The sequence below is a fragment of the Uloborus diversus genome, chromosome 1 (assembly GCF_026930045.1).
Source record: "Uloborus diversus isolate 005 chromosome 1, Udiv.v.3.1, whole genome shotgun sequence".
Classification (NCBI taxonomy): domain Eukaryota; kingdom Metazoa; phylum Arthropoda; class Arachnida; order Araneae; family Uloboridae; genus Uloborus; species Uloborus diversus.
The window spans coordinates 236,870,412-236,883,436 of NC_072731.1; the positions used below are offsets into that span (position 1 = coordinate 236,870,412).

At 33.1% G+C, this 13,025-nt stretch overlaps 1 protein-coding gene across 1 annotated transcript in view; it reads left to right on the forward strand.

Annotated features, from left to right (window-relative positions):
- Nucleotides 1–13,025, forward strand: part of LOC129219439 (putative autophagy-related protein 11) — a 131,763-nt gene that overhangs the window by 85,612 nt on the left and 33,126 nt on the right. The window contains exons 13-19 of the mRNA XM_054853838.1: nt 2,035–2,080; nt 3,182–3,253; nt 4,695–4,771; nt 9,087–9,181; nt 10,670–10,794; nt 12,397–12,492; nt 12,594–12,634. Of these exons, the coding sequence (XP_054709813.1) occupies nt 2,035–2,080; nt 3,182–3,253; nt 4,695–4,771; nt 9,087–9,181; nt 10,670–10,794; nt 12,397–12,492; nt 12,594–12,634 (552 nt within the window). The remainder of the gene's footprint in view (nt 1–2,034; nt 2,081–3,181; nt 3,254–4,694; nt 4,772–9,086; nt 9,182–10,669; nt 10,795–12,396; nt 12,493–12,593; nt 12,635–13,025) is intronic.

Genomic DNA, 13,025 nt, shown 5'->3' on the forward strand with positions numbered 1-13,025 from the left:
CATGTCAAATGAACAAACAAAATGCACCTTTTAGATTCATGTCTAGTTTTTCTAATAAAATAGATTTTTTGGTTTTTTTCTACACCCATGTGTTGATAGATTTTTTTTTTTTTTTTTGTAAGCTCCCCTAAAATTCGAAAAATCGCAAAAGTGGAAGTTCTGGATCTTACCAAGCCTTTTTCTCAGTTCTTATGAGATCTGGAGTGTTTTTATGAGATGGAATTATTTTAAAGATCTTGGAATAGGCTTTATTATGATATGTTATTTTGCAAGGTTATAAGATATCAATATTTCAAGGTCATAAAAACCATTTTTTTTAGTTGTGTTAAAAGTGTATTTTTCAAAAATCTGAGGGGAAAAAATACTTTTTTGCTTACTTATATGGTGAATATTAATATAATAATTTTTCTGCTAGAATGGTCATCCTGTGGCCTTGTCAGGGTCAGAGTTCTGTGAAAAGGTTAGTCTCCTTTTGCAGCACCAGACCTGTCATAATTAAGGGGGGGGGGGGAGAAATATCAGAAGGGCTTCTTTTTCTCAAAAGGCAGGGTGTTTTTTTTATGTATAAAAAAGGCAAGTTTTTATCCCTAGAAAGGGCACGGCAAGGACACGTTTATTTCTGGAAAAGGACAGGCAGGGTGGGTCATCCATGAAAAAAAAAATGCCTAGGGAGAACAGTTTGTTACTTTTCTAATTGTTCTTGCAAAGTAGATTTGAAATTTTGAGCCACAGATTTGGTATTTACTGGTTGAAAGTCTTATTTTAATACACTGATGTTTAAAGTAAAAAGAAAATGCATAATTTTATGGTCGTGCTTGTATTGAATGAAAAGAAAATTTGTTTCAATATTTAGATGACATTGTCTAGTATTGAAGCAAAGGCATGTCTACATTGCATGTAGATGACTAGGTTTTAAAGGCAGGCGGACAACGGACAAATCACCTAGGATTTAATAGGATTTAATTTCTGCAGACAGTAGTTTCAAGTTGATAGAATCAAGCTCCACTAATTGTATTAGAAAGAGTACAGGCATGAAAATAAGTGCCATGAAAACATGAAAATAAGTGCAATAAGAACTCTGCTTAGTCAGTTCCTTTCAGTTGTCGTGGTAGACACCTCTGTTGTGGTGTTATATGTTGGATTGTTGATAAGTATCAAATTGTTTCTGAGACAGTTGATATGATAGAAGTTTTGTCTTCTCACTCTTCAAGTCATGGTTGATTGCTTTCCTGATGCTTAAATCTGCCCTGGTTGATCCATTCTTACTATCATTCTCTCCTTATTGCTCCAGGGATGCTCACAGAAAATGATTATGGCACAAGTTGCGCCATCAAATTTTTTTTTTTTGGGGGGGGGGATTTTTTAAATTTATTTATTTAAATTTACTTCTTGATTTATTTTTTAATTTGAATTATTTATTTTATTTTATTCTGTTTATATTTCATTTCATTTATTTATTTAGTTTGTGTGTGTATATGTCATTGGCATAGTAGAGAACTTTAATAATGAAATGATATTAATAATAATAATAATAATAATTAAAAATAAATACATAAACAAAGAAAAAATATTTTTAAAAAAGTAAATAAAATAAAAAAGAGAACTAAAAAAATTTTTTTTTAAGTAAATAAATTAAAAAAAAGAGAGCTAAAGTTGAGAAAAATTTAAAGGGGGGGGGGAATTTGCGCCATTGAACTTGTGGGGATGGGCACCCCTGTATTGCTCTACTTTGGCACAATATCACGAAATTCTTGTATTTCTAGTTCAATGACCCAGGTATATGTTAATATTGAGATGAATCCTCTATGGATGCATTGTTGCAGTCGATGATTTTTATGCACGCTTACCGGGTATTAAATTCTGATACACTGGAAGTTTCACAATTCATTCATTAGATTTTAAATTTTAACTTTGTTGCATGTTCATTCAAAATCATTTTTGTGTGCATTGAGTTTTCAGTACAACTGATCTTTTGTGCAAAAGATTTTTGAATAACTGACATAAATTGATGTACAATACTGTTTTCTTTTGCAGATGAGTGAACAAGAGAATTTGACCACTGAATCCAGTGCTGTACAAAGTAAGTAGTGTTCTGAGTCTAGCTGTTTTTATTTAGCAATCTATTTTCTTATATGGGGATTGCATGTAAAAAAATCTAAATCAGATTTAAATGTAATACAAACAGATGATTTGAAGTGAAAATTAAATTTAAGAAAGACATGGTGTAGTATATGAAAAAACGTTTCTTATTTCTTTTAAAATTTCCCTATACTTGCTTGCAGCTTAAGTTGACTATGACGTCATGACATGCGGAAGAAAAAACGAGTTAACAGGAAAAACGTCACATTTACTAGCGAATAAGAGGACATCGCCACCTGTGTATGCGCTGCTATTGGCTGGTGCGTTAGATTCAAATAGATAAATGCTCTGCACTGCTTCGCTGGTAAAATGGAAAATATTTAACTATTTACAGAAATTATGACAAAAAAGAGTTATGTATGCGTGGGTTTAACTAACTAATCCAATTTCTAAAGCGAAGAGCGTAATTTCACCCGAATATCAGACAAAGCGCTAGGAACTATTTCCTTTGCTCTGCCTCAGCTCATTTCTCCATTGTTAAGTAAGCTTGCAGTCAAGTATAGATCTGCAATGCTTCCTTGAAAATTGGAGTGCCCTAGTTCTGAGAAAAATTATTGCCTTTTTGTTTGATTATTGGATTTAGAAGGTACACATGTTTATTTCAGATCAACCTTATCCATATTAAACCAGTGGAGTTGATATTTTTGTATAATTGTTGCTTAGGTATTTTCTAGTTTTGTTGATCATCTAAGCTGTGCTGCTCCCTATTTAATGGTTTGATAGTACTTCCTACTCTAATAAGAATGATAACCTGTAATATTCTGATTTTGTTAAACAAATTTTTACTCATAAATATGAAATAACAACAGAATTTCTCATTTGCTCTTGATTTTGTTTTGCTTTCTTCAGTCCTTGCTTCTGATGTTCATATACGTTTTCGTTTGCCGAATCTTGTTGCTCAATCAGTTATAGTTTTTGCAGTAAAAATATCAGTCACTTAGAAACCATTGTAAGCTTTTAAATGTGTATCTTTATTTATGTTATTGTTGTATTTTATGCAAACTGGTTTAAAGTAATCATTAAGTACTAATATTTTTTCTAGGTGAAACTGAAAAAAAGACTCCTACTAAGAGGGTCATTCGCTTGGGTAAACCTCTACGAATGTTTCCAAAAAGTAAGTATTTAATGTTTTTTCACCTTGTTTAAATAACAATTAAAACATGAGATATTAAATCACTGGAGAAAAGGTCACTAATACCATACATAGTACATGGAGCCTGAAACACTGAATAGGAATTTAAAACTAGGCAACCCTGTAACTCCTTGGGTATGTTTTCTTTGCGTTAAAATGGAAAAGCTTGGTTCTATTTCAAAATTGTCTCTATTTATTTATTTAAAAGTTATAAAAAATTTGATTTGGAGTATCAGATTTACAACTCTGAAGGAATCAGAAGATGCAGAGTCTTGGGGTGACAATCATGACCAACATGACTGATAATTTTCAACATTTGGTGTATCAAAAATATCCAGCAAAAATGTTTGTTTGAACTGTTTTCATTTCACATACACAAGCATGATTCGTTTCTTGAGCTTGTAAAAAAAATTTTTCTTTGATATCTGACTTGAAATTTCATTAGTTGGGAGTAATCTATGATCACATTTTACTGCAGAAAATAGCTCCGAAGTTCCTACATTATAATTAGCATTTGCAGTTTTAGAAACCTAATTATATACCTAAGATTGCTAGCTCAAATGTATTCTAATGTTTAAAATACACATTAGTTTGCATGTTAAAAAAGCCTGGATTCATCAATTTTTATTTATTTATTTATTTTGATTCTTCTCTTTGTACATTATTTTATTTACTTATTTATCATTACTATTATGATCTTTCCTATTAAATTATTGTTATTATTTGCCAAAGTTGTACAAAACAGTCTCCATAGTAGTAATTTTTTTTTTCAAATTTAAATAATTATTCCTCCCCCCCCTTCAAACTTGTTATTTAACATACTTCTCCCTCAGGGTGGGGATTCAGAATTGGAATAGATTGTAGAGGATAAGGCATGTTAGGGGTTTGGTGATGAAACTGACAAATGGGGTCCACCTTGGTTCTCAGGTAGCCTGTTCTTGTCTGCACAGTTTTAAAAAGATCTTAATTTTCAATATCTACACAGTTGTAACGAATATCAAAAATGTACCTAGTTCATCCCTACAAACTGACTGAACTGACAATCTATTTTGTGTGTTCGTACATTACATTAAAAGTACACACCATGTTTGAGTTAATCATAGGAATTGATCCATGGAATTGAAATGTTTTGAGCAGATTCGAAGCTGGTTTCTAGCTGATTAGTTTATTGTTGTTGAAAGTGAAAAGTTCATGTTTTTATGGAAAAAAATTGGAAGAAACTGAAAATATCTGAGTGAATATCCGACCCGTAATACTCCTAATTTAGATCTTTACTCGGAAATAAAAAATTAAAAAACAATTTTATTTTTGTTTACGTTTTATCTGCTGTTTTATTTTTTTTTTAATGAGTGAAAGGTAAATGTAATTTTTCTTTTTAAGGCTTGATAACTAATATTTATGGATTCTTTTTTTTTTTTTGTAGTCAATGAACGAATGAAAAATGCAAGTGTTAATGTTCTCCAAAGGCTTCATATTTTATTGTTTGGTGCATTTGAAAAGGTAAATTTAAATTTACGAATCTCTTAAAGTTAAGTGAGTTTTCGCCTTATTCTTTTTCTAAATTGTTTTTGTATGTAATAGTCCTGGATCTGACAGCATTTCTGTAGGAAAGTTTGAGTAGGGAGAATTTTTTTTCAAAAATGCTTAGTAGGTGTCCTAGAAAGTATTTTGGACTCGGGTGGACATCCGCCACCTGGTCACTTCTCCTGCTATGACGTCATCAAAGATGGCGGCATCTCGATCACATAAATGCTCATATTTATATTAATACTTGACTTTTTTGCGTGATTCTTGCACATTTTTATACTAATTTATATTAACTAGTTCACTTTTAAGTTACAGTGTTAAAGCTTTCCCGAAAAAGTAGTTTTAAAACAGTTTATTTTATTGTTTTTTATTTATTTTCCTTTTTGAAAATTCATTCTTTAAAATTATTTTTCTAACTGTCAATCGTTGAATAACCGTATAAAATTATGCTCAAAAACTATTTACGTAAAAAAATATTTATTTGCCATTTTCACCTGGTGTGACTAATCAATCAGAATGTTTATTAGTCGCTCCACTTAGGCGCGCCACGATAGGCGGCGCAGACATAATATTCGAGCGCGTTGTTATTCTTCGAAGTAGTAAGTTGGCAGTCATTGAACTATATGATGTGTTATGAGTGCGACAGAGGGTGGTTTTTGAGATGATGAAGTCAAGTATTAAAATAAGTATGAACATTTATGTGATCGAGCTGCCACCATCTTTGATGACGTCATAGCAGAAGAAGTGACCAGGTGGCGGTTGTCCACTCGAGTCCAAAATACTTTCTAGGACACCTACTAAGCATTTTTGAAAAAAAAAATCTCCCTACTCATACTTTCCAACCAGATCCAGGACTAATGTTCTTGTTGGGAGGAAACTATGTTCAGATTGAAGGTGAAATCTTTTTTGGAAGAACGTTCCATTGAGTCCTACGCTACAGAGTTTGAAAACTTACAAAACATTCAGCAGAATTTTTCTCTGGCATGGGAAAAAAATCGGATCGTATAGATGTAGATGGTAACGTGGAAAAACTCTTCTCGGACTTTCAGAGGTTTGTCAGCCGAGGAAGGAAAATGCCAGAGCAATTTTTGTACTGGGACAATTTTTTGAAACGTCCAACTTCTCAGAAATTTGAGTCGTTCAGACAGACAAAGTCTTTGGGAATTACATTCAGATACAGTGCAGAAACTTCAACCAGTATTTGCCGCATTTGACTGTGTCAACTATCAGTGATGGTCTTCTCTGTATTTAGAAGACATGAGGAGACTAACCAAGACAGCCCCAGAGGTGCATGAAATGTTCATGAAGGGGAAAAATGTTGTTAAACGATATGATCATAAAGTTTCAGCTGTTGCTGTGGATATGGCATTAGAACAAACCATTAATAGATCCCAAAAAAGCTCATCTGACATCTTAGTGTGAACTAAACAGAAAGATTTTGTAGCAGAATGGGAAATAAAGCATCATGAACGTTTGATGATATCAAATCTATTTCGAGAGGTAGCAGACTCTGTGGCTTTTGTCGAAGGTTTGAACTTTCACCATGAATTTTCGTAGAAGAAAACTCAGAATATAGATGCAAAGGTTGTCTCAATGTTCAAATATATATTACAAGAAGGTAATCCGTTTGATATGCATATACTTCCTAATCCATTGCACAATTGGCTAACAAAAGCACTGGTTTCCCAGGATACAAAGGAAAAAATATTAAAATTATTTAAGACCGGCGAAGAGATGTATTGTACATTGCGGAAAACACGATGGAAGGACAAAACATTAAGAATATCAAGCACCATCCATGAAGCCATGTTGCCACCATTTCATTGCACCAAAGCGCAAAGCATAGGTGCTACAAGGAAAGTTACCAAAAAGATATCGAACATGTCATCTCACCGAATGATACAAATAACTCAGGCTCATTCGTATGACATGCAAGCTCTCTTTCGTCATGAGCTATCGGAAAACTGTTCATTGTCCAGTGACCAAGGGCTAATGGTAAAACCACAAAAAAGTGCATTGTTAAAAGAGCTGGAAACATCTTATGGTAGCACCAGTAATGATACCTGGTTCAAGTCTGACGATAAAACCTGTTTTATAGTCAACGTCATGAACTCTGTACGAAAAGTTATGACAAATGAAAATAAAACCTTTGGTGGAGCTGTTTCAGCTTTTTTCGTCATACATCGGGAGCATCACCAAGAACTGTGGAAGAGTAGATTACATTTTTGACGCAAATTTTTTCCTAAAAAGTCTGAAAGGGTGCAAAGACAAGGTAGCAGCATCGTTATAGATGTAGTGAAAATCTCAGAAGATATTCCATTGCCTGTCCAACTCAGCAGCTTTTGGGGATCTTCAAGAAACAAACTGATGTTGCAAAAGTTCATTGCTGATACAGTGACAGCTTTTTTGACTCAAACACCACATAATACCAACCACACTTTTAGTGCCTCTTATGGTGATGAAGAGGATGATGTAATATTTAACTGTACATCTGTGCAAAGTGGAAAACAGATAAATCACCCAGAATTAAACTGTCTGACAGTAGAGGAAGTTGACTTCAGAATGTTGATTCATTCAAAACATTCATCCCTGTGTGGGTTCACTAAAGTCATTATTGTTAGCGCTGACACTGATATAATGGTGTTAGCTTTGTTTCACTATTTTACTCTTCAACGATTTTGTGTTCAGGAATTTTGGGGTGCGTACTGGAGTTGGTGATAATATACGATTCTTATCTGTTAATGATATTCACCGAAAAATACGTGAAAACTTATATTCATTGCTTCCTGCCATCCACGCACTATCTGAATCAGATTATACAAGTAAATTTGGTACCAAAAAATCTGCTCTTCATTGTGCATCTGTGGAGTATTTGGAGAGTTTTGGCGTATCGTCTGACTGTATTTATGTGGAGCAAAGCCTTAAATCTGCAGAGGAATACTTAGTGCAAGTACTGCGAAAAGGGTCATTTTGTAAATCTTTAGATGAACTTAAGTTATGGCTGTATCAGCATGCGAAAAATATTGACACTGATAACTTGCCGCCTACTAGCAGAAGTGCTAAGGGCCACTTATTAAGATCGTATTTTTACACATACCTACAATGACATTGTATTGACAATGTTGCTGTTGACTGAGATCCTTGTGATTTTGGTTTTGCAGTGGTAGATGATGATTTGATGCCAGAAAAGAACTTACAGAGATTTCCAACTGATTTTATTGGAGCATGTAATTGCTTGAAATGTGCCAAATCTTAATGTACTTGTAGAGCAAATGAAGTAACCTGTTGCTCTTTCTGTAAGTGTAATAGTACGGGTTTGCAACCAACTTGTAACAACCCCTTTTATAAAAATTAATTTTTAATATAATTTTTTTAGTGTAACAAAAAAATAAAAAAAGTTATTAAGCTATAGCAGCAGTAAAAATACATTGTTATTTGCCTTAAAAACACTAATTGTAACTTACTGGCCAAATTTTCATTTTTGTTGGTTAAGTATTAACATAAATTTGGGCTTATATGGGGACGAAAGCTCGCGCCCGCCATCTTTGATGACGTCATAGCTAAAAAATGTACGAAATGGCAGATGTCCGCATAAGCTCCAAATACTTTTTAGGACACCTACTAAACATTTCTGAAGAAAAATTCTCCGTACTCATTCTTCCTATCGAAGTACTAAGCATTTATGAGAGCCAGCGGCCGCCATCTTTGATGACGTCATAGACCAGGTAGCGGATGTCCACCCGAGTCCAAAATACTTTCTAGGACACCTACTAAACATTTTTGAAAAGAAATTCTCCCTACTCGAACTTTCCTACAGAAGTGCTGTCAGATCCTGGACTATAAGACATTCTCTGTAATGTATTTTGTATGTGTTCATTCATAAGTTATGTCTCATCTAACTCATATTTATGTTGTGTTTTAATTTCTCTAAATTTTTTATTTCTGTATTTTCATTAAAAAAAATGTTAAATATTATTCTTCACATTCATTAAAAATCATCAGTTTTGATTATAAAATGTACTGGAAATTATGTTTGACATTTTTGAAAGGATCTCTTTTAGTTTTAGTTGGCAAATGTGAATGGGGAAGTACCTCTTCATTTGAAAACTCTTAGTTTTGTTTTATAAAGTTTTTTTTTTCTTTTTTTTTTGTTTGCTTAAGACCTAGAACACTTTTAAAATATTAACATTCCCAATCTACAATTGTAAGATGAGATTAAATATGTCGAAGGTTTATGTTCTTTTTTGTATTTTGTAAATTTTTATTTTTTCCCTTTTTTTATTTTCAGGCTGCAAATTTAAAACCAAATATTTTAGCTTTTGGAGGATTTCCGTTTGTAGAAGGATCTGAAGAATGGAATCAGAAGCAGTTTTTAATGTCACTGTATGTACATTTATACTTTGTATATTTACATTTATATTTGTATGTAAGTGTTTCAAGGTTTTCACTGAAAAATTATTAAAATACTATTAGTATATTATTACTTGGATATATTTATTTCTACCTACTCCAGACTTGATCTTTATCAATTGACTTTGGAGGACTTAGGATCAATTGACATCAGGTGTGCTTGTGTGATCAGTTCTTAATTTATGTTCAGCAATGGTGAAAATGAATGATCACATCATTTACCTTTTTTTTCAACTAGAAAATAACTCTCCCCCCCCCCCCCTTTTAAATACAGTCAAATTCTGATTTAACGAACCTCTATTTAACAAATTTTGCGATTTAGCGAATTCTTTGCTTTGTCCGACTAAAATGAAGGCAAAAACCTCTATTTACCGAATAATAAACCCTGGACTAACGAATTTTTTTTACCAGCCAAAAAAAATTTTTTTTTTTTGATAGCTTGAGTTTGGAAATACTGGATTGTTTTCCAAATGATATATGTATCCATCTTGTCCAAAGCAGAAAAAGACTTTTCTTGGAATCAGCAATGATTGATGGGTGAGGGGGCACCAATGAATAGCGATTCTGATACAGAAAGCGATAATGAAACTCCCCTTAAAACTGTTACTTTTTCTAATGCTTTACATGGCCTGGAAACTGTAAAATAATTATCTCCTGCAGCAAGCTACAAATGACACAGTATTTCTTTCTCTCCATAGAGTCAAAAGAGAATTATTTCGAGTTGAGTATCAAAGAAATTGTCAAACACCTATTTGTTAGTACTTTGAAATTTCAAATTAACTAGTGTGTAATAAGTCTCGGAATGCTGAATAAAAAGTGTATACTTTCTAACTGTGGCTATTTTTATGCAGTTACTTATTATGGCTTTCAGATAAGACTAGTATAATTTTTTTTGTACCCCGATATAAGGAATAACCCCCACCCCGATTTAACGTATAAAAGTTTTGGTCTCGATGAATTCGTTAAATCGAGGTCCAACTGTACCTTATCCTATGTTTTCAATCATTCTGTTTCTGAGGAAAAGAATATGTATTTATTTCTTTTAAATCAATTGAAAACTCTATCATAACTTAGTAGTTTTCTTTAAGTTTTAAAATATTAATTGTATCTTTTTCTGTTCTTCAATCAGGGGTGCCCACCTAGGGGGGGGGGGAGAGTCATTTCGCAGACTGCGGCATTAAAAATCTTTTAGGGGTTTTGAGGGGTATTTTCATTTTGTGATACTAAGGGGATGCACCTTTGCTCTTGGGGGGGGGGGGGCACCTCTGCTTTAATAGTGCAAAAAACTATCTTGCTTAAAAGTCTTTTATTATTATTATTATACGAACTGTGCTTATGTGTTTATGTATATTTTATATGATTTTACGATTTTTTTTTTCTAATATGCTGTTGGTTTATGTGTTTAAGCCTTGATATTTATGAGTTGGCAGTTGTGACAAGCTTGAATCATACTCTTTCTAGATTGGCTCAAAATACTCTCAGAGAATATCTTGATCTTCTTTGCATTGAATATTCAGGCAATGATCAGAAAACTATGATTAGCAAACTAATGAAGTTCCTCACTGCTCCCAATGAAAAGGCATTAGGTAAGAATCTTTCAACTTGTTGCTGAACATCTTTGTAAGGTATTTGGAGATTCATCTATTTACTTTTGTAAATATTTTATGTATGGTATGCAACTTTTAGAGCCAATACAGTCGGACCTCCATACATTGAAGTAGCAAATTGCCGGAAAAAAATTCGATATATAGAAATTTCGATATATAGAAACGATCTTATTTTATCATAAAAATCACCTAAAATATTAAAATTAAAGCTAATTTTCGTGCATGAAACCTAATTTCAAATTTATACGAGCATCAGATTAAACGAAAGTTAATAACTGAAAAATTAACAGAAATTACATTTTTGTGCCTTCATACATCTTCATTCTTCAGCAGTTCAACTTGATTCGCAACATGACGGGATTTTCGTTTTGATAATGTAATCGAGAGAAAAGTAAAAAATCAATCTACTTAACTTGAATGATTTTTACTGAAGCTAAAAAGGCTAGGAATTTTTGTCCTGGCGGTAACTTACTGAAAAAGTTGTATTGATTTAATGCAATACCACAATACATACCTCAATGAATAAAATCTGCTAACAAAGTTTGATGATTGACAGTTTTTTTTTTTTTTCATCTACAATTCTTTTCAATTTTGCATTCGCTGTAAATTCTGATTTTGATTCTTCCTTCTATTACCTGCCACCTAATCTTTCAGCTACCCTTTTTTGCTTTGTAGGAGAAATAGTAGCATACGTGTCCAGTTTGTCAACTTGTTCTTCTCTCTTTCCCCTCGTAGTATTATGGGCCAGTCAGTGTTTGCACCTTGCATTTATTGCATCCTATCTGTCCCTCCTCTCCACCTCTCCCCCACGGATTTGGGGGAGGGCAGGCGGGGCTACTGCCCCTGGGCCTCCACAACAAAGGGGCCCCCAAAATAAAATTTTTACAAAATATCCTAACTTTCACAGGTCTAAAATGTCGGATATATATCAAAGTATCGGATATTTTCGAAAATTTGATGATCGTTTCGAACCCTGATTAGGGGCCTCCACTCCTTCGTTGCCCCGGGGCCTCCACACTTGAAAATCCGGCCCTGCGACCAAAGCTGGGTGTGATTTTCCTCCATTATTTCTCATTTTAGGGCTAACCTCCTGCCTACTTTTGCTTTTTAAACAGTGAAAAGAAAACAAGGTTGTACTTCAAATTTCTGTAGAAGCGAATTTTGAACTTCAAGAAATATAGGTTTTGCACATGAGGTATTTGAGAAGAGCAGAGAAAAAGCATGAAAAATTAATTGAGATTGCTGGGAAATTAAAAATTTCGAGATATGCAGTTTTTTGAGATGGACAGCTTCAACTGTACTACTTTTGTAAGCCTTATGGTATTCTCTGTGGTAAATGAGTAGTTTTAAAAGTTTTAATCAAAGTGTACTTGTGATTGGGAATCCCTTTCATCAAATTTTGTGATTTGAGAAATGATTTTTGAAACTTTAACAAAAGGGTTTGATGTTAGTCAATCAAAAATTAGTGGTTAAAATAAATTCCAGTGGAGGGGATAAAGTAAGTCCTTTATTTTGGGGGAAGTTTGCATTGAATTGTAGATTTTATCTTCAATTTGTTCTCTCAATTACAATTTGTTTTAGGCCAAACAGAAAAGAAAAAAGATAATACAAAAGAAAAAAGTAAAGCTGTTCCATCTGCTCCAACTCCTATTGATAAGAAAAAGTCTGTTAAAAAAGGTAAATAATCACAACTGTTTAGAGACCATTTATTATTATTTTAAAAGTTTATTGAAAGCTTAGTTTATTTTATGTACTTTTTACTTGTCTTTCTCATACAGAAGCTGCAAATAAAGAAGTTAAGAAAAAGCCAACCAAAGAGGTATTTTTTCTTTTCTCATTATTGCACCATACTATGCTACTGTATATGATTCTACTAAGCTCACTTAGTTAATGGAAATGTTTAAAAGTGGAAACACTCTTTTATATATGAAACTCGATTTTGTGGTTAAAGAACTCATTAAATTTTTTTAAAGAGTTTCACTTTGAGTACTTTTTAAATGCAGAGAACTTGCTTACTGAATGTCATGCAAGATCATGGATTTTGGATAACAAACATACAATTTTTAATGAAAGAGTTATCATTTGAGGCGGTGAGAAGTAAAGGGGTGCAAGTGGATACAGTAAAACCTGTGAAGTTGGCCACCCTTGTAAGTTGACCACCTGTCTAAGTTGACCGCATTTTTCCGGCACAGAATTAGCCCATATCATAT